The 21,158-nt window shown below is 38.2% G+C and overlaps 2 protein-coding genes across 4 annotated transcripts; one reads left to right on the top strand and one right to left on the bottom strand.

Moving 5' to 3' along the window:
- Window positions 1-448: 448 nt before the first annotated feature.
- On the bottom strand, window positions 449-8,104 carry RTCA (RNA 3'-terminal phosphate cyclase). The gene is made up of 11 exons (XM_021529827.3): window positions 7,920-8,104; window positions 7,721-7,821; window positions 6,782-6,925; window positions 5,900-6,023; window positions 5,357-5,415; window positions 4,690-4,831; window positions 3,429-3,553; window positions 3,251-3,309; window positions 2,536-2,630; window positions 1,357-1,461; window positions 449-1,008 (listed from the first exon to the last, which is right to left on the bottom strand). The coding sequence occupies exons 1-11, from the start codon at window positions 7,962-7,964 to the stop codon at window positions 910-912; spliced, it is 1,098 nt and encodes a 365-aa protein (XP_021385502.3). The 5' UTR covers window positions 7,965-8,104; the 3' UTR covers window positions 449-909.
- Window positions 8,105-8,919: 815 nt separating this feature from the next.
- Window positions 8,920-20,470, top strand: DBT (dihydrolipoamide branched chain transacylase E2). 3 transcript variants are annotated; one of them, XM_085585907.1, is made up of 13 exons: window positions 8,920-8,987; window positions 11,139-11,263; window positions 11,952-12,016; window positions 12,966-13,089; window positions 13,262-13,337; window positions 14,233-14,414; window positions 14,761-14,888; window positions 15,611-15,854; window positions 16,644-16,810; window positions 17,430-17,507; window positions 18,554-18,745; window positions 18,905-18,976; window positions 19,825-20,470. In XM_085585907.1, exons 3-13 carry the CDS (start codon window positions 11,954-11,956, stop codon window positions 19,990-19,992), a joined length of 1,494 nt encoding a protein of 497 aa, XP_085442033.1. In that variant the 5' UTR covers window positions 8,920-8,987; window positions 11,139-11,263; window positions 11,952-11,953; the 3' UTR covers window positions 19,993-20,470. The 3 variants fall into 3 exon arrangements, with proteins under 3 accessions (XP_085442033.1, XP_021380804.2, XP_021380814.2); XM_021525129.3 differs by lacking the exon at window positions 11,139-11,263; XM_021525139.3 differs by lacking the exons at window positions 11,139-11,263; window positions 11,952-12,016.
- Window positions 20,471-21,158: the final 688 nt, after the last annotated feature.

Below are 21,158 nucleotides of genomic sequence, written 5' to 3'. Positions count from 1 at the left end.
ATAGGGGATAGCACACCTGGATTTTATATGCCTACACAAATTTTATGTATTTACAGTGCTCCCTGTCCACACCCATAGGTACTGTGTCTATATGTGTGTCCAACAGCACCCTAATCTCAGCTGAAATTAAGTATTCCCTTCAAAAAGAATACCACCTCAGTGAAAATGCAGCCTCAGTTAGTATCCTAAATAACAAGGACAACTGTAGCTAGAAAATAAAATCATCATGGAGTTAATACTTGGTGTCTGGGCTGTAATGTGGTACATTGATTAAGCTTGCCTGAGCATTGATTATGAAATAGATGAAAAAAGATTTAAAATATTATCTTTCGCATTGAGTCTACTTTCTGTAGGGAGAAAAAGAAACTATGCTGCTGAAAAGTTATTTTGTATCCACCTTTCCCAAGCACAATCTGCTGAGATAACAGCAAATATCAATACCAGCCTGTTATAGGGTGATACTGCTTTATTATTTACCAAATGGAAGAACAGCAATACAGATTTGATGGCGCACTTCATTCCATGTATCTCCTAACATAACAAAACTTACAGTTTTTAAAAGTGAAAGAAATACTGAACTAAAATAGTTATTTTCTATTTAGGTAAAGTTCAAAGCCTCTAAATGAAGCTCTTGCATACATACAGTATATGCTATTTGCTATCCTGTTGCTACTCATTTTGCTGCAAAGAGTAAAAAAAACAAAATAAAGTTTTCCTTTTTCACATGACAGATTTTCATAATACCAAGGAAAAGTTTGATATCAATCTTCAAGTTAAATCACTCTGATGTGACAGAAGGCTCCTCCTCTTCAGGCAGATTATACGTCCAATGAAGTATAGTGCAATATATCACTGAGGTATGTTGAGTGTTGCTTTTGGCAGCTTGCTGCCTTTTCTTTTTTTTTTTTTTTAACACTGTAAGTTTGGGTTTATCATACCCATTCCTTGGCACTCAATGATATAGGTATCATTACCAGGGTCTTCTGATTTTGTCACAGTAAATTTGGCCTAAAAGAAGATTAGAAATATATCACTAATTAAGTTATCACATACCGCAGTTTAAATATCTGATGTCCAATAACTGTATTGCCATGTGTTTATGTATATTACAGCTTTAACAGATTTAATTAAAAAAACCATTTAAATAAAGGTGGTAAAAGTATCTAACCATTCTAAAAGCCTTTAACTCTAGAGTATGCTTTCTACAGGAAAACTCCCAGGTAAATACTATAGCAATTGTTTTATCAATGCTTGTCCTCCATGATCAAATTAATCTCACACTTTCTGATGAACTGTACATTGCTAAATTACTGGAAGAAAACTGAAAGGTAAAACTTCCTCAATGTTTGGACTCACCTTTGTTAGCTGCTCTGCAAAGTGTATAGCTGTTTGAGTATGAAGTGTAATTGGTCCACTTTTCACTCTAGACACTCCCTTTGCTAATGCCATAAAAATGATCAGCTGAAAGGCAGGGAAAAGTAATTATTAAGTCATTCTTCAGATTCTAGGAATTTATTGATTAAAAAAAAATATTGATTACAAAAAACCCCAACTAAAACATGCAAAATATCTGCAAATATAAAAATTTTGTCTTCCAAGTTTCATAATAGTTCATGAAGCTGAGTTTGAAGAGTGATCCATGGCTGCAGAAGTTTGGAGATTGTTACTGTACTGCCTATTACAGAAGGACTACTTTTCCACAGTAGCCTCTGAATTCCTGTTACTACATTTAACTTTGCTCTCCCCCACTGTATTGCCCCAAAATTCCCTCAAGTCATGTCAGACTCCATATTATGGAGAGAAACTCAGGAAGAGGTACTTTAATTCTAACACTTCCTGATCACATATTCACCAGACAGATACCCAAAAACCTTTGATTTGACTTAAAAACATCTCCATAACAAGAATACTGCAAGGTGTGATTAACTCTGTGCAGTTCCCATACACAGTGACTCTGGTTGTGGCTTGTTCCCATCAATGGTACTTGCATGCTTTGAAAAAAGTAAGCTGAGTCCAAGACCCAAATACTTATTATACTACATAATATTAATGTGTGCCTAGGTGTTTACAGCTAAGAGCTAGCCTCATCCTAGCTAAACCAGCCCAAGATTCTTATCAGGCTAAGATAAGAGTGTGGAGGGCCTTCATTCTCAAATGAAATTAGAGGAGCAAGATAAGTGGGAGCATGTCCTAGATATTCTCTACTATTCCCTTAGTATCATTCTATATATGTAAGGAGGGAACTATTATCACTACGCTACATGGAATGCCAAACAGAAGCAAATTCCTGCCACTTTCTTCCATACTTACTGAGGCTTAGAGAAAGGCAAAATCTGAGGGTGTTGGTGCAATGCTAAAAACATTCATGGTTCCTAAAAACTGTGTGTAATTTGCCAATTCTAGTGTTGTTGTGACTACACATCTCTGAGACTACTAACATCTTGTTCCTTCCCTATTCAGAGCTATATTATTTACAAGTAGTGCATGCATGTTCTTGCTACTTCAACACCATGTAAACACATGTAGGAACCTTACTTGGTCTTGCAGAGAATCATCCACAGTTCCACCATGTTTAAGATTCTGAAGCAGTATCTCAGCTGCTTCAATGCCAACCTTGTCAGCATTCTTTCCTAAGAGAGAAATCAGAAAGCTGAAAATTACTATTTAAAGTTTTAAAAGTAAAAAAAAAAAAAACAAAAAACCAATAAAAACCAAAAAAAAAAAAACCAAAACAAAACAAAACAAAAAAAAAAACAACCCAGAAAACAACCTAAGAAATTGTCAGCTTTTTAGATCTTATTTTCTTTAAACCTAGTGCTCTTAACTCAAATGTGTACCCTTCCTATATTATGCACATATATAGTTCATACTGCCTAAGTGGAAAGAAAGTAGCCTCATTTAATCAGAAAAACCTTTGATTCAAATAATTTAAAATCAAGATCACTTCCATTCATTTTATTCTAGATTCACTCTTGAGCAAAAGCTTTAAATGTAAAACACAAAATCTATGTTCCTAAAGTTCAGAAATACTTCCAGTGATTCTCCATTCTGATACAAGTTAACTGTTCTGTAATTTTTGTAAATTTCCATTTACTATGTTTTAAATCTGCTAATTTCTGTTGTCCTTTATTTCTAAAAGCATATATTTAAAAATTAAACATTCAGAGCATCAGATCTTTAAACAGATGATACTTCAGATTCCTATTTGTTATTGGTATATCAAGTCTCAAAGAATTCATAGAATTCTTACCTCTCTTGCCAAGTGATGACCCAGCTAACAAACAACCTGTTGAGGTCTCTGCAACAATACTTATCAGAAAAAAAAAAATTAAAATCACTCATATTACAGTTTATTTATCAGATATTTAATCAGAATCTAGTTAATTCACCTACAAGATTAGATGTAACAATAGAAAGTTTGGACTCACATTATTCCACTTCCAGTCCCAACAGCTTGATCATCAGGTTCTCTGACAGGCTGAATGTTAATGTAAAGGTCTCTGATTTCTCTTCTGATGCATCTCACTGCTGCTGCTGACATGTCTTTTGCCAGCTAACAAGACAAGACATAAACCCAGTAATTAAATTATGTAATATAGCAATATTTTTCCTCATAAATTTAATTATTACAGTTAATCCCTGAATAAAGGAGCTACGTTATTAATTAGAAAAACAAAGTATTGTTATAAACCCCTACAAGCAAGAGCTGAACGTGATATTTTTCTGAAAGTTTTTTTGCAAAATCAAGGTAACATTAAAGTCTGTACAAATGACAGTTACAGAAATGTACATAGAAACTTCAATATCAGTAGAAATTCAAGAACTTTTCTTCATTCATAGAGAAAAAAGATTTTATTTTAGTCTTCTCGCAAAACATTAGATTCTAAAAACAACCCACCCCAAAACCAAGTGCAAAAACCCCACCCCACAATTATTATGTACAGAATGTACCCTGTAAGAGAGACTACATAAAATAACAATTTTACCTTACAAGTAAATGGGGACGTATGAAGCTTATCCCATTCTTGTGATCTAATCATAACTATATTCATGGGTTTGGATACTTTAAGACAAAAAACAGCAGTCCACAGCTTTTCAAAATGTAACTTCTCTTCTTCCTTTCTCTACTAATTCCTAGCCTGTATGTGAGAAGGAACCTTAAGGAGATCCCAGCACTCAGGACAGGAAGAATAGAAAGAAGGAGAAATAAAGGAGCAAATTTCTCTCCTTTTTATTTCTGGCTAAACCTACCCTTAACTTTTTCTAATACCCTTAGTAGTGGTTGAAAAACTTGTTGTAGACTGGCCTCGACCTATTACAGTGCTCATAAATTTATGAACAAGGGCCCTAATTTTAGATTTACAATAATCCACATAAATATGAAGAATATATAAATCAGATATAACATATCCCTCAATATATGCCAATATATGACTTTTGAATTGTCCTATGAAAGATGAGTACTGCTCTCATTTCCTGTTTTAGCTTTACACTGCTGTGCAATGAATGAATTTTATGTAGGTCCAATATAATATTCTACAGCTTGAATAATTGAAACCATTTAATATGGTTATTTGGGTTGTGTAAGACTGCAAAAGACAGGAGAGTAGAGGAATGTTGAGCAGATTGCATGCAATTTTATATAGCTGTATAAAGTTGGATGCTACCAGAGCCATGGTAAGCACTTACTTTGATAGGCAGTGCTCCAGCAACAAATGCCCTTCCATAAATCTTTGTCACTGTGCCACGTTCTGTTAAGTTTATTGGGCTCAGCTCTTTGACTGGAGACATCTGGACTACAACTTCACCACCTCCTTGAGGATAGTAGCCCCTGTTTAAAAACAGTCATTGGCTATAATTAAATGCAATGATCACAAGGAGACCAAGAAAAGGGCCGGGGGCTCTTCATATATTTCACTATGCATTTTTATGTTCCCCGTTTTATGTCACAGTACATACAAATTTTCTTGATGTCTGCCTTAGAAACCCTTATAATGGAATTAGGCTCTTTAACAATAATCCTCTGTAATTCACATCTTATTAACTTTCTAACCCCAACCTAACTGGCTCCTTGGAAAAAGCTCAGTAATGCACTGCCTGTTCAGCATGCCCTCCCCTCAGGGGAGGCAACAGGAAACATTACACAGCAGCTGTAGACTCAGCAATGAAAAAAAAGACAGCAAAGAATCCTATCCCATTCATCATATGGTGACAGTACACACAGGGGCAGCTAATGCAGATTAGTTCATGTATTATAAATTCACCCCTCAGTTTGATTGAGAGCCCCTTGTGTGTGCCTCTGCTCACACACAAGTTCAGTAAAGGCCCAGCTCTGCTGCATGGCTCCACAACTCACCTCCTTTTTATATCACAATTAAATGTGAAATTGAACTTTTCAACTATTGGCTTGAAAACCTGAAAAAGAAACATATAAGAATTAATTTATTTTTGCATTGATAATTTTCCACTACTTAATGAATTCTTAGAAGAAAAAAAATAGCTCAACACAAAAATTTCAGTTGCATTATTAAAATAAAAAAAAGATAGCCAGTCTTATCCATATAGCTTATTTGACATTCCTCATACTTTATTCTCAATATAACTTTGTGTAAAAGGATTTTCTTATGGAAAAAAGAAGAGTTATTCACAGCACTTCTAGAAAAAAGAATACATTTTAAGTAAAATTTTCTGCAGTAAATTAAAACTAAAGAGACTATTTGCCATTTCAGAAATTCCATGAATCACTGGTGTCTCTCTACATCCAGTACACTAATAGTGTTATATTCCATGCCTAATTCCATAATCACAAATAGACTTGCAGTAAGAGCAACAGAGAACAGCAGTTACATTGCATACATATTCAGGGAAGATGCACCAAGGCAAAGGAATTTCTCCCTACCATGACTGTGTAGTCTATCTGAGGAGCCATCTCCGCATTAGTCCCACCTTTTAAATGAAGCTCTGATGGGGAGGCAGCAAACAGCACACAGGGCATTGCTACCTGCATCAGTAGGCACACACTCCTAAAAACAATTATAAGATACTCAAATGCCATGCTCTATTAATCCACAAAATTGCATAGAATCATTATATAACAAAGGCAAATGACTCTCTAGAACATTTACTTTTGTATTTTATTTTTTAAATTATCTATAAACTTATTAGTCTTAAAAGATACTACTTTAAAACTTCATGTCCTTAGCAAGCATAAATATGAAAGTTTTCATTTCACAATAATTGCGTCTTTAATATTTCTGTTTGAAATAAAGTTATGTATCTTCCTTAGTATAGTGATAGGACCAAGAAAACTGTGTTTAGGTAGCAGAAAACGTTTTAATACATCAATGGAATATGTTCCCATTTCCAAAAGACCAATATGGCATACTGTGCTACTATGAATGTAAGTAAAATGTCAAAATTTACCTTATTATATGGCAATTATTTCAGACCTCATGCATGTGAGATACTTATCTAATTTAATGCATTTGGTCTGGTATGTAACACACTAATGTGAGGAATTTACATCTGAAGTTGTAAAGACATGGGCAGCTGCTTTCTTCATAACATGAATCAAGCATTCAGATTTTATATAAATCATACTTTTAAACTTCACGTGTACGTCATGCATATCCTGCCTATACTACGGGTTGTTTGGTCACATAAATCTGGCTCAGGCAGCACATATCTTGGGTCATTACCAAAGCATAAATCTTCTTTCCACCTCCCCCCCATCTATTATGATAATTTTAAAATTATCAGAGGCTGGTGTACAAAGACATACCCTGCTGTTTTTGTATCTGCTATGTGGGTTCCACCTTTGATCTTCCCAGGAGTGAAGGTTATTTCTGTTGAGCCAATCTCTCCACCATTCAGCTTCCCATCACACAAATCTCGAATGATCTCCAATCCAGACAGATGCTGAGGTCTTAGAATGACAATACACAGTTAAAGACACATACAAGTAGACTACATCCTCATGTTACACTGAAACAACCACTAAACACCAACTGAAAAACTACAACTCCAAATTTTGGATCAGACAAGGATCAGAAATTCACTCTGGTTGCTACAGTACTTCTGAGCTCACAGGCGCCAAAGGAGCAGCATTCAGGCCATACTGGGATATGCAGGATTCTGGTATACTTTCCACGAGAATGGACCCAAGAGAGCTGTCTGTGCTATAAGTGCTCGGACAGAAATGCAGTGGGAAATGATGGCAAAACTGGCTGAGCCAGAACCAGTTGCAGTGCTACAAGAGAATTAACAGGTTTGCTATGTACTTGCCTTGTGCTTGTTACCATTTGTTCGTGTAATTTAAACAGGAAATACACCAACTGGTCTTAACACTGGAAATACACGAAGCGTAGCAGCACTAGGATAAGCACTAACTGCTGTTAACACTGTACGCTCGGTAAGCCGTGTTTTGCTCAGGCATTACGCAAGTGTGTTGTCTGTCTCAAACCGCGCTCCGCTCAGCACCCGCGGAACCATCTCCGAGGCAGCGCGGGCCCCGCGCTGAAGGCACCATGCCGCAGCGTTCCCCCTCACTCCTTGTGGGCCACAGAGGGCATTTCCCAGTACAAAGGCTCTTTTAGAGCAATGGAAGCGCAAATGTTTCAGACGAGAGCAGCCGAGGCCTTGCGCGGCCGTGCCCCAGCCCCGGAGGGCCCACACGCCGCAGTGACCGGCGGAGCGCCCCGGGACCGCCGGAGGGTCTCACCTGAGGCCGGGCTGGCTCCGCCCGGCGCGGATCCGGCGCACCCGCAGCGGCAGCCCCAGCAGGCAGCTCAGCGCCGTGGACACCCGCAGGATCTGCCCGCCCTGCACGGACAAACGGCGCTCGTCAGGCGCTACGGCACCTCCCGGCCAGCCCGTACAGCTGACCGGGGCCAGGTAAGCCGCGGCCCGCTGGCGCTCACCCCCTCCATGATCCCGCCGTCTATCTCCACCCTGTCCCCGTCCATAGCTGGCGAGGAGCGGCGTCTCTCGCAGAGGCCGCGCCGATGGGATCCCGGCGGGGCCCTAACCACGGCGAGCCCTCGGCGAAGCAGCCGCGGGGCCAGGAGCGCTTGGCGGCGGCGGGCCCGGGATGCTGCGGTACGGGTGCGGGGGGCGGGCGGCGGTGCCGGGCAGGCGCGGAGCGGAGGCGCCGCCCTGCCCGCCCGCCGGCGGGAGGAGCAGCCGGCGGGCCCGGCGCTCAGGCAGGGGCAGGAGTGCCTCCGTTATCCCCGCGGTACTGACCGCGTCCCGCAGGAGGCAATGCCTTTCCCTTGTCCTCAGGGCCGGAGCCCTAACAACCGCGGCACCTGGGAGATCAGAGCCATGGGTACAGCGCTGCCGCGGAGGAGAGCTGCCCTCCTCGTTATGAGCTAATTTCCTCAGAATCACAGAATGAATTAGGTTGTAAAAAACTTCTGAGATTATCAAGTCTACCACCATGCCAGTCAGACCATGGCACTAATTACCACGTCCAGTCTTTTCCTTAAACACCTCTAGGGTTGGTATAACCACCAGCTTCCTGGGCAGCCCGTTCCAATGTCTAATCACCCTTTCTGTGTGAAGACAGTCTTCCTACTGTTCAACGTAAACTTTCCCTGGTGAATCTTAAGACTATGCCCTGCCGCTTGTCACCTGGGACCCCAAGCTGGCTACAATCACCTTTCGCGCAGAACCACAGACACGGGCGTGTAGGTCTGGCAGGCGCACGCAGCACTTTATTACACGTGTATGGGGAAAGGCCGGGCTCTCGGCGCTGCCCTTCCCGGGACCGGCACCCGCGGCTCGGGCCCGGGAGCCGCGCGCAGGGCGCGGTCCCTCCCGTGGGCGTGTGTGGGCCCCGAGCGCCGCGCCGCGCGCTCCTGGTTGGCCGAGGCGGCGCGGCCGCCGCGGGTTGGCTGTGCCGGGGGTGTGTGCGGGGCCGCTCTGCCCGGGGTAAGATGGCGGCCGTGACCGCGCTGAGGAGCAGCTGCCGAGCCGCGGGGCGCCTGGTAAGGGGAGCGGGGACCCCGCGGGCGGCGGCGCTCCTCCCGCGGCCGGCCGGGGAGGGAGAGATAACTCTTGGCATCCCCGAGCCCTGTTCCTGCCGGCGGGCACACGGCGCGCACCGCGCCTCTGCAAACGCGGCGCGCTGGCGGACCTGTCGCCTCGGCAGTGTGCGGGGCCGGGCAGCGACTCAGCTCCGTCCCCGCTGTGCGCTCCCCGCGGTGACCGAGTCCCCGGCTGTGCCCCGCGCTCCACAGGCACCCCGAAGTGGCACCCTCTCCCCCCGCGCTGCCCGTGCTCCCTGTGAAAGAAACTTGTGCCTTTCTGTAATATGACAGTGACATCCTCCTCTTCTGTTATTTCTAAGTCATCCCGTTATTGCTTTGCCTAAGCGTTGCTCTGCCATCACCGCTTCTCCGCCCACGCATCAGCTCCCTTTGCATACCGCATCTGGACGGAGACGGTGTGGATACACGTACAAAAAAGGAAAACGTATTTCTTTGAATCCCAGGAGCCTTGATACTTGAAAAGTACTTGAGATTCTTTACCATAAGAAGTGAATCTTCTTGGTTGCCTTTTTGAGATACTTACAATTTCATGGCCGTAGACTTCGTTCATGCTTTCTTCTGTCTTGCATTACAGTCTTCTTGCTATTGTGAAGAGCATTGGTTTCCTATTATGTCACCCCTATTTTGTAGGATGTTAGAAAAGAAATAATTTTTGACATTTAGAGACAAAATTAAGGATCAGTTCCAGTTTCTAGTATGTTTTTCTCTTACTAATTCATATTGTCATTTTAAAGCATAATGCTGAGGAAGTTTTAAATTATACTTTTGTAAGGCAGTTTACAGCCAGTAACTTATAAGTATTTATAAATAATTTTACTAATTAAGAGCACTGAAATTAGCATTTTCTTTTAAATTGTATTTCTAACCTTCTACTCTTAAATCTGGAGAGAGATTCTGATAAGATGAAAACACTCATTTTATCTATGTGCATGCTGAACTGTAGAATTGGCTGGTTTGTAGTGTGTGTTTCCTGCAAGCACATTTTGAATCTGAGCCAGGGCCTTTGTTTGAAGTGGTAGGGAAATGGCAGGTACCTGGACACCGGGACATGTGCCAGGTATTTAGATGAGGGATGGCATCAGATTAAAACACATTACCAGGGATGTTGCTTTAGTATATAGGTAACTATATACTTGGAAATATAGAATATGTATGCAAAACACATCCAATGTGAGAAAATGTTCATTTAAATGACTCAGTGGGACAGAAGTCAAGAGAGTTCAGCAGGGCAATATCCTTTAATGCAAAGTTATTGCCTGTGACCATGAACTGTTCAATTTTACTTGGAAATTTAGTGTTACTCCCTCAGTTAATCAGTTCTCTTCAGGCTGCTTAAAAATACTTTGGTCTGAGGCCAACATTATTCAGGATCAGTGGTAATTTAGAAAACCGGAGTTGGCTTGTTTTTAAGGAAACAAAGCTGAACCTGAGAGGGAAGGCAGTTGTCCCCCTGAGCGCCCTCAGCTCCCCCTTGGCTGGGGTCAGAGCACGGCTCTGTCAGCCAGGCTGGTGTGGCCTCAGTCCCAGCGAGGGTTTGACTGGGACCTCAGCTCCTTTATGCCAGAGTCACTCTACACTCTGGAGACGTGCACAGGAAAGCTGTTGCCTTGCTGTGGCAGTATTGCCTTTAAGTTGCTGTTTAGTCTAACAATAGCCAGGTTAACAAGCTTAGTATAGCATTTATGTTTGGGGTTTACTGATAGATTTTTCCAAACATCAAAATATTTAGATGGGTATACTATGGATATTAGAGCTAATTTTGTCTTTTATGTGCCATTTTTATTTCTTTGTTTGGCATTACACCAGTATTATGGTGATTAAATGCTGAAATTGTAAGCACAGTCTCTTTGTTTAATGGATTATATTTTTTTCCTTGTTGGTAAGGAACACTGCTCTGTGAGAAGATTGTGTCCTGTATTATTAGTTTAACATACTAGCACATCAGCTTTTTGGTAGAGAATGTGCAAAACTGAAAACCAGAAAGATATTGTTTTAAAAAATGCAATAGTTTTTAATTATTCCTTCAAATATAATATAAAACAGCATGGTAACTCTTTAATAACAACACCAAGTCTCTTTTTTTGGCAGTGACATTACTAATTCACTACCTGCATTGGTAACCAAAGGTTAAAAATCACATGGAAATCATTGTGAAACTTCACATTTAGAAATAGTTCAGAGATTTGATGTGCTCCTTGTGATCATCTTCAGAGGTAAATACTGAATGTTTTTCATTTAGGGTCATATAAAGAGAAAAGAGAGTTTTTGCAAGTTTGTGACAAAAACGTCTAGTTGAACAGTTTTTTCAGTAAACATTAAAATGTAACCTTCAACTGGTAAGAAGCCCAGAATTAAAAATAGAAGAAAAATAAGATTGTGAAGATGTACACTGTATGCCAGTTTTGTAATTAAATGTAAACTTTAAACATATTCCTAAAGTACAATTTTTCATAAAATTGCCATGTTACTAGGTTGTTGAATATGGAAAGTTGTTTGGAGGACCAATGAAAAGATTTTCTATTTGCTTGTTATGGGAATGAGAAAAATACTCATACTAGATCAGTAAGTACCATCTTAGTGGCAGGCAACTGAAAGGTAATTCAAATTATATAACTTTGTTGTGTCCACCATGATAGACTGTGTTGTATAAAGATTTGTTTCTTAAAGAAAGGGGATATTGAATATAACTTGCAGTGCTGGGTTAAATAATACAGAAAATGAGTACATTGTCAGTTCAGAATTGTATGGCCTGCTGAATAATGTACTTTTTAAATAATGAAAAATGATAGCAAATAGTTGAACAGTTTGGGGTGTGGGGAGGGAAACAAGAAATTTCATATACTCTGTAATTACTGAAAGGATTTTTTTAAACAAGAAGTTAAAATTAACTTTCCCATGCAGGTATGCTGTTTTCTGGCTCCTCTAAGAAGATAATTTCTAAATTTTACAGTTTTGAGCTACTTGAGGTACATTGTAGCACCTGAATTTTTTTCATATCTCTAAATTAGTTAGAGATAGTATCTACAGAGAAATTGTTATTTTTATAGATTTTACAGTACTCTTAAGACAACATAACACCAGAATTACATGAAATTGAATAAGTTTACTGGATAAGAACATGTCTGAACTAACTTGTGTTGAAATTAATAAAATACCTGTTTATGTCAATGCAAGCACTGCCATCTTTGCTTATGATCACAATCATGACTGATTACAAGATGCTTTAAAGCTTAAAGTTTTGTCTGAAGAATCTTTCAGAAAAATCTGTAGACCCTTTAAAACTTGTTTCTGGATAAATATAATTGTAACCATAAAAGACAACCATCTCATGGCCAGTTCTTACAAAATATCATTGAAGCTGATTTGAGATGATGTTTACTTGAAGACGATTGCCACCTATACAGGAACAAAAATGAAAGGGCAACTCTGGGCCCTCTGGTATGAATTTCCTTTCTGATTAGTACTTCTGATCAATTTCTGTTGGGACAAATATGCTGGTTTTCCATGCAGTCTAGGGAAACCTTCCAGCATTCATCCTGGATAGGAATATTTCAGATGTCTGATATGGTTGATAGTGAGCGTACTTTTTGTGTGCCTGTCCTGATTAAGCTAATTCATGAGAGAAACAATAGCAATGAATCACTCACCAAATCCTGTCATGATTTTTGTTAATTGGTTGTGTCACTGTGGCTTTGATCTCCCCGTGTGTTGTGTTAGTGAAAGAAGCTAAAAACTGGCAAAGCTTTGGCTAGTGTAAAGGGTACTGTATGTTCAAGAATGCATTCAGTGTAATTGTGTTCCATAAGAACTTCTCTTATATTGACCAGAATGAAACTATTTTAGTATGACTGTTACATGGGGAATATTAAATGAGCTCTACCTCCACTATATTAACCCTTGAGATTTTCTCCCCAGGTTTGCATTCATCGCGTTAGATCGTGCAGCAGCATTCGCTTTATAAAATCAAAATATGTGTGCGTGTTTGACAAATCTGCCCTCAAGTTTAGTCATCAACAGCGATTATTCAGAACATCTGCTGGTAATCCTTTTCATAATAAAATAATTTATTTTATTTTGCTATTTTATGAGTGTTGTGTTAGAGGTTTGCATATGGCTGCTATGCAGATTTTTTCTCATGCATTCAGATTTTTCTCTCTGGTAGCTTGTATTGAATTTTAAACATGCTGTATTTTTTTATTGTCTGTTTCAAGTTTCATGTGGCCAAATTGTCCAGTTTAAGCTTTCTGACATTGGAGAAGGAATTACAGAGGTGACTGTAAAAGAATGGTAAGCTCTGCTTTCCTGGAAACACACTAAGAAATCAGCAGGTAGTTTAGCAGCTTTATCTATATGACCATTGAGTTATGTGAGAATAGTTTTTGGTTTACTAGTGAAGTTTTTCAGGTTTCATTTTGCACATTTTAAAACATTATACATACTGAGCTTTTTATTTTGTTTGTTTGCAGTCTCATATGTTTGTGATTGGAAAAATTGGAAGGAATGGGATGCACCTGTATATAGGCTTCTCCTTCACTGATTGATGTGTTTTGAGTTCAGGAGGCCTGTCTTTTGTTATTTTTACTTACACTTACTTAGCTTTAGAAACTTTACTTAGCTTTGGAAACAAATGGTTAGCCTAAAGAATCCACATAATTTTATCCTGTACCCCTCCTCTGTTGCTTTTAGTAAAGGATTTGAACTTCTAAATTGTTTGTAAAAAGCCAGTGATGAATGGATTAAACAAAATCAAAGTGTACATGAAGGAAGGCAGTGTTGAAAAGCCTTGTTCTTTGTACAAATACCTCTTTGCATGGAAAACAGTATTCCCTACTATCCATTTCCTTTCTGAAACTGATAAGTATATTGACAAGTTGAGACCAACAACTTCCTTGCATGGAGATTAAGTTGGGTTCATTCTTATATTTAGATGCTTTATAATCTGACAGGAAAACTCTGCTTTAATAAAGTAAATGTAATATGTGTGTAATGATATTCATAATAATTTTGTCATTTCACCCAACAAAGAAGTCTGTGGCAGTCAGACAAAATGCATGTAGCAAACATAGCCAGTATGCAGAATTTGTTTTCTCATCTGGAATGAATTTCCTTGTTGTGGGATGTGTATTACTGAACTTACCAGAGGAACAGAACAGGTTTTTACACTGGCTGTCTTTGCTCCCAGGTACATAAAGGAAGGTGACAGCGTATCTCAGTTCGACAGCATCTGTGAGGTGCAGAGTGATAAAGCCTCTGTTACTATCACCAGTCGTTACGATGGCGTCATCAGAAAACTCCATTACAGCATAGATGATATTGCTTTTGTTGGAAAACCACTAGTGGACATTGAAATTGATGCTTCAAAAGGTATTGTAAGCCATTTTTTTTCTCATGCATATTTTATGTTTGTTGTCATAAAACAATCAGTGGCAGAGAAGCTTACTTTTTCCTCCTGAAAATCTTCAAAGATTTTTTTCCCTTTATAAAGTCAAGAAATTTGAATAGAGAAAGCTGTGATATTTATTAGAGTTTAAAATCTCCTAGACATTTCCTCTTGAATATTTAACTTAAGCAGCAACCTTTAGCAAGCTGTGTTCCCATCCACATTAACTCAAAGTAAATCATAAAAACTTTAGCTGTCACAGAATGGTTGACTTGGGAATTAACAAATGCTTATAATATAATAAAGTTAATTTTTTCTTTTTGTTTGCAGGTGTTGCCTCAGAAGAAGATGTTGTTGAAACACCTCCTATGTCTCATGAAGAGCACACTCACCAAGAGATAAAAGGTCACAAAACATTAGCAACCCCTGCAGTTCGTCGCCTGGCCATGGAGAACAATGTAGGTTTGCTGAATAAGGTCCTGCTGCATTTTACCCAGCAGTTTGACTGATTAGAAGAGCACTGATCTAGAGGAAACACTTGTTTTCAAATACATTTTACATGTGTGAGAACTGCTGTAGAAATGAAGAGGGCTGTGCTTTCTGATGGTTATGGTGAATAGAAAAAGAATTGCTGGGCTGAAAAGACAGCTAGGAGGCTTTAGGCTGAAGACTGAGAAAACCTATCTAGAATGAAAATAAGAAACTGTCAAAGGAGATTCCTGAGAATCTCTACAGAGAACATAGGAGGGAAAAAGAAAAAAAAAACACCTTGTTTTGCTTTTCAGATTTGTATTAGAGCAGAGGATATACTAGGTGATGTATTGCATGCCTTTTTTGCCCTATGAATATTCCATTCATTTTGAAAGCTCATGATGCATTTTTAGGACAGAATTAAGTGACAAATAGCTTTTCTCAAATTAATATTTCACTACTGATCCTGTGAAGTAATTAGGAGGGTAACAGTATTCATAATTCCTCCTTGAAGTATGCAGTCAGATACCTAGTGGGACTTTTGGATGATTTGAACTAAGTTGAATACCTAATAAACTATAGAAAGAAACAAAAAACTGCAAATATGTTGGATCAGAAATGGGAATAATTTTTAACCATAGCTCACAATATAAGGTATTTTTATGTTGCTGTAAAACTAAAGTATCACTGCTTGTTATGTGATTTTTAGATTAAATTGAGTGAAGTTGTTGGGACAGGAAAGGATAATAGAATCCTTAAAGAAGATATACTCAACTACTTGGCCAAACAAACAGGAGCTATTTTGCCTCCATCACCGAAGGCTGAAATTGTCCCACCTCAGCGGAAAGCAGAGACTGTGCCATCTGCTCCAAAGGACAAAGCACGCAAAATCCCTGTGCCTGTTTCCAGACCCATTGCATTTTCAGAAAAAGATAAAACTGAACCCGTAACAGGTAAATCATGAAATATAAAGTCTTGAGACCACAGTCACAGTAGACTACCAGTACCTGTTGCTCTGTGAGTAGCTGATTCCTTTTGATGGGAGTGTGTTTCATGTGATTGTTATGCAAGTGAGCATTTAGGAAAACACTCTGTACAAAGCATATCTGCTGAAATTATTTCATGAAATATTTGTTCATGTTTTGGTTGGATCGAGTTGGGCTGCAAATTGTACTTGCTCATTCTTCAAGTGTATGTTGAAACAGGTAGGAGGAATTCTAAACATGGATTTGTCATGGTAGCAATCATTATGCAATTAGTGGCAAAGTGCAGTGAATTTAAGGGTTTATCAGTGCTTAGTAAAAGCATACTGCACTATTATGTGTGACATTCACACCTGTTTTGGAGAACAGTGCCATAAAAGACACTAAGGTAACAAAAAAATCACATTACAAGAGGAAGATTAAAGTTTTTTGCTTGCCTTCCAAGCAGTGTTTATTTGGAGAGGCTGGAAAGCGTAATGCAGATTATCATATTATGATTTCAAATTTATACATGCATAGGCGAGAGATGCAGTAATATAATCTGAAGTATTACAGTCTTCAAAATTGAGTTCTATGAACCAAATAACTCAGTAAGTGCTCTCTACCCTGTTCTTCTTTGGTTATGCTTTGGCTTTGGTTTGGTTTTTGTAAGTTGTGTAATTTGGTTAATGGAAACAGATGAAATTTCTGTTCACTTACTGTCCATAACTTCACAGAAGGTCATTTTGTTGGTTTAAGAAGACAATGAATATTTTCCAGGTTTTCAGAAGGCCATGGTAAAGACTATGAGTGCAGCCCTAATGATCCCCCACTTTGGTTATTCTGATGAGATTGATTTGACTCAACTCGTTCAGCTGCGAGAAGAGCTGAAACCTCTTGCTGAAATCCGTGGAGTTAAGCTTTCCTTTATGCCTTTCTTCATAAAGGTGAGGCATGCAGCAGAGCCCTGTATGGAGTACTTACACAGGTTTTGCCAAAATCTGTTAAATGATTGTTGTAAGTTTGGAGCACCTCTCTATCATCTGAGTTATGGCAGATCACAGGAAAACTGTTTTTTTTGTTTATTGAGCCACATAGCAATTTACAGTTGGAACTGCAGCTAGAGTTATGTAATGTCACTGAAATTTTTTGAAATATTAATGGGAAAGGATAGAGTGCCTTCAGCATAATTTAATATGGAGGTAAGCATCACCAGGTGTTTGAATTGCACAAAGCAAGTTTTCAAAATTGTCAGTGTTTTTTGAGCTCATATGAAATGCATCATGGTTCTTGTTGGTGTTATTATTATAATTTTTGTATTGCTGATGAATCCCTTAGGTCACTGACTGTTGTCCCTTCTGTTGTTCAGAAAAGCAGGCAGTTGCACTCATGTGCAGTGGATGTACAGACTAATCTGGTAATGCTATTGCACTCAGAGTGCTACCTAAACACCCATTCCATATTGTTATAAATCTAAATTTTCTCTTACTATTGCCTCTTTTGCATGGAACTCTCTGCTTATAAAATATAAAAACCTATTTTGTCGTCTTTTGTTATATTTAACAGGCAGCCTCTCTGGGATTGCTGCAGTATCCCATTCTTAATGCTTCTTTGGATGAGAACTGTCAAAATGTCACATATAAGGTTTGTAAACTATGGATGAATGTTGTGTGCAGAAAGTGAAAAGTAATGTCTAACAGGAACCTTTCAGAATGTCTGAGCTAATTATAAGAACCAATATTATGGTGTTGTGCAGGCTAATAATTAGTGTGTTCAGATTCTGAGATCTAGATTTGATTTATTGTTCATCTTATTTCAGTAGTTTGTTAGGTAAGAGTCACTTTATTATTCAGACTTGCCTCAAAAATGCATATTAATAACTTAATTTCCTATTTTTCACCTGGATATGGGTCATGCTTTTAAAATGAGAATATTTCAAATATAATACAACAATTTTTAGGGTTTTTTGTGCATGGTAGTTCAGCTGTTCCAACACTCAACCCTTATATATTAAAGTACAGTCTTGATAAAACTTATATAGTTTTTATACAAGCTGCTGGATTGATACTTCTGGGAAACAAGTATCTATTTTCTTAAGTGGTGTGTACTTGCACCTTGCAGTGCGTACTTTTTTTGTGCTGTTTTATAAGTATCTCTCAGGATCCTTATATTCCTTTCAAAAAATGAAAAGCAAGTGATCTCAGTGATAAGAATGTTAGCTAAGGTTATCTGTAATGGAAATGGAACACGGTAGTCTCCATTTGTTGCAGAGAAACTGCATAGTTCATGATTGAAAAGTTTGTGGTGTTTTTAGATGACTATGCACACACCAAATTTCTTTTTTTTTCTTTTTGATTTCTGTGTTCACTTTAAAATATGCTATTTATGTTTTGTTACACATATGATCATCCTAAAGTGCAGTGTTTTCAATGTGAAGTTGATTCCAGGACTTTGTATTCTCTGAAAGTGGAATTATCAACATCAATTTGCAGTTTGCAAATGTGAGGCTAATTTAAATAAAATTATATCCTTTTCTTCCCTCAAAGTTGTATGCAGGAATGCTTACTAAATACAGCACTTTCCAGGTAAAAAAGATAAATAAGGAAAATGTGACTGAAGTAGGTTTTTACGTAAAATACATTTTAAGTTGACAGCTTATATTAATGTGTGGTTAATGGCACTTGCTACAGGCTTCACACAACATTGGAGTTGCAATGGACACAGAGCAAGGTTTAATTGTCCCAAATGTGAAAAATGTTCAAGTCTGCAGTGTGTTTGACATTGCTGTGGAATTAAATCGCCTCCAGTCCTTGGGCTCTGCAGGCCAACTGGGAACAAGTGACCTCACTGGGGGAACATTCACCCTTTCGAATATTGGCACAGTAAGTACAAGGAAAATGGGAGCTGCTTCTGAAATCTTCTTCTGAAATGCAGTTTTACTGAAGTTTAATATGCGAAGAAGAAAATCTGTAGCAATTAATTCAAGAGGCAATCTGCTTAAAAAAGTTGTTAAATAATATCCCCACCTTTTTCTTTTCTAGATTGGTGGCACTTATGCCAAACCAGTGATACTACCTCCTGAAGTAGCTATTGGAGCATTTGGAAAGATACAGGTATATTAACTTTATCTCAGTGATGAGAGTGTTAGCTAAGGTCATCTTAATGGAAATGGAACATGGAGTCTACCTTTGTTGCAGAGAAAATGCATAGCTCATGACTGAAAAATTTGTGGTGTTTTTAAATGACTATGCACACACCAAATGTTTAATTAGAAGTCTCTTACACTAAAGGTTCATATTTATTTTCCAGAATCCTGTTATATTTCTCTCACATCTATGTTTAGCCTTCGGGTTAGTAAGAAACAATATAAATACAGTTTTACAAATTTTGCAACACGACAATAACAATTTTGCTATCAGCAGGGAGAAAACTTGAGAAATATTATGAAAATGAATTTTAATTTCATAAGCCAGGTAGCTGAATTCATAGAGAATTTTGGATGTGAAGGCAGTTTTATATTTCTGTATCTCAGGCTTTAAATCTTTAGTACAGACATTGGAGTTCAGTGCTGGAAATTAAATTAGTATTAACTGAAATTATTTCTATGTTCTTCCTCTAAGCATTTTTTAGAGGTGCTTTAAGGAAACTGCCACTTTGAGAGCTAAGAGTGCAATAAACTATTCAGGAAGAAACTTTGGAGTCAGGAAAAGCTTTTACTACTTCAGTGTTTCCATGATGGTGGAAATAGGCTATGATTGTTTATTACACAGGCTTGCAGTATATTCTGATCCATAGCACAAACAGTAATGGAAAAGTCTTGGTTTTTAGTATGGTGTTGCTGCTGTCTAATTCAGCAAAATGTTTTAATTTAGATCAACAAATTAGCAAGAAAAAAAAGCAGATTTGCTAATGAAAGTATTCAATTTAATAATTCTGGTTTTGTCCTTCCTCTGATTTTTAGGTTCTTCCTCGGTTTAATAGCAAAGGTGAAGTAATTAAAGCACAAATAATGAATGTGAGTTGGTCAGCTGATCATCGCATCATTGATGGAGCTACAATGGCCCGATTTTCTAACTTGTGGAAATCTTACTTGGAGAACCCTGCTTTGATGCTGCTGGACCTTAAATAAAGGAAATCATGACTAGAATATGCCTTTAAACACCGTGGATTAGACTGAATAGTTATAAAAGCTTTCTCTGCTAACATGTGCCCTTTGCTACGTGCATTATATAATAATGTTATGTGGCTGAAAGTTCTCAACAGCTGATATCAGTCTCAATTAGTTGTTGCTTCTTTCATTTTGTATTGCTGTAATTTCATCTACAGCAGACTGTCAAACTGAATAGGTCACAGCTTCTGAATACAGTGGTGGTGGAATGTCTTTATTTTGCCTTTTATAATAAGAATGATTGTCAGGCTGGTGTGACTGAGTGCCACTACTCTACACCTGCAGTATATATAATCTGAAGGGAGATTTTGGAGGGGAATACTCATAGTACTTCTATTTTGAACACATAAATTTATTTTAACAAATAATATCTGAATTCCTAAAAGGGATTATACAAAAATCATATACAAATAAAATGCCTTTAATGCTTCTGCTGTAAGATGTCCAGAGAGCTTTTTGTTGTTTAACTGAGTAAACCTCTTAAGTCTTTTGCTAGTTCACTTTATCTGGCAATTACTTGCGCAGGTACTCTTTATCAAACTATAAATGAAGAGGCCATATTTATTCAAATGCTTTCTGACAACACTGATTGATAACTATAAAGGCCTTAATACTCTCTAGAGTATCCTGTATTTTTAAAGGCTGAAAGTAGTTTCAGTTGTTAACACTTTCCAGTTATTTTTAATTCTTATAGAAAGCATCTGTCTTAAAATGAAATGAGAAAGAGAAAACAAAAAAAGAAGGATCTTGTTTTATTATTCTGTCACTAGGTAAGCCTGATAGTAAGGTGCTGATGAACTAAAGCTTGCATTCTGTTACTGATATTCAGATACTAGAATCTGATAGATTAATCAGATTCAAAGAAGAATGGATGTTAAAAAATACTGTGAGATAAGGACTTCTTAAACTCAGATACAAGGCACATAATGAATAGGTTCAAGTTAATGCCTTTAGAACAGAAAACTTACGTGGCTTTAAGGTAAAATAAACAGATCATGAAGATTGCACTGCTGATTTAATGGGAGATATGAAGAAAACTGTTGCATACAAATACCTTCACACAGTCATGAGAAAAGACAGTTACCTAGCCTTAAAAATGAATTTGCAATGCACAAAATGGACATTTT

This window comes from Lonchura striata, chromosome 8, assembly GCF_050655825.1.
Source record: "Lonchura striata isolate lonStrDom1 chromosome 8, ASM5065582v1, whole genome shotgun sequence".
Taxonomy (NCBI): Eukaryota; Metazoa; Chordata; class Aves; order Passeriformes; family Estrildidae; genus Lonchura; species Lonchura striata.
The sequence above is the reverse complement of the archived record's forward strand: the minus strand, read 5'-3'. Positions and strand labels throughout refer to the sequence as shown.

Coding starts and splice junctions, on each gene's coding strand:
- DBT (XM_021525129.3), top strand. CDS start 11,954: ATGCTGTTTTCTGGCTCCTCTAAGAAGATAATTTCTAAATTTTACAGT. Junction 13,090..13,261: donor ATTATTCAGAACATCTGCTG/GTAATCCTTTTC, acceptor GTCTGTTTCAAG/TTTCATGTGGCCAAATTGTC. Junction 18,977..19,824: donor GAGCATTTGGAAAGATACAG/GTATATTAACTT, acceptor TCTGATTTTTAG/GTTCTTCCTCGGTTTAATAG.
- RTCA (XM_021529827.3), bottom strand. CDS start 7,964: ATGGACGGGGACAGGGTGGAGATAGACGGCGGGATCATGGAGGGG. Junction 6,926..7,720: donor CGGAGCCAGCCCGGCCTCAG/GTGAGACCCTCC, acceptor TGTCATTCTAAG/ACCTCAGCATCTGTCTGGAT. Junction 1,009..1,356: donor TTGCAGAGCAGCTAACAAAG/GTGAGTCCAAAC, acceptor ATCTTCTTTTAG/GCCAAATTTACTGTGACAAA.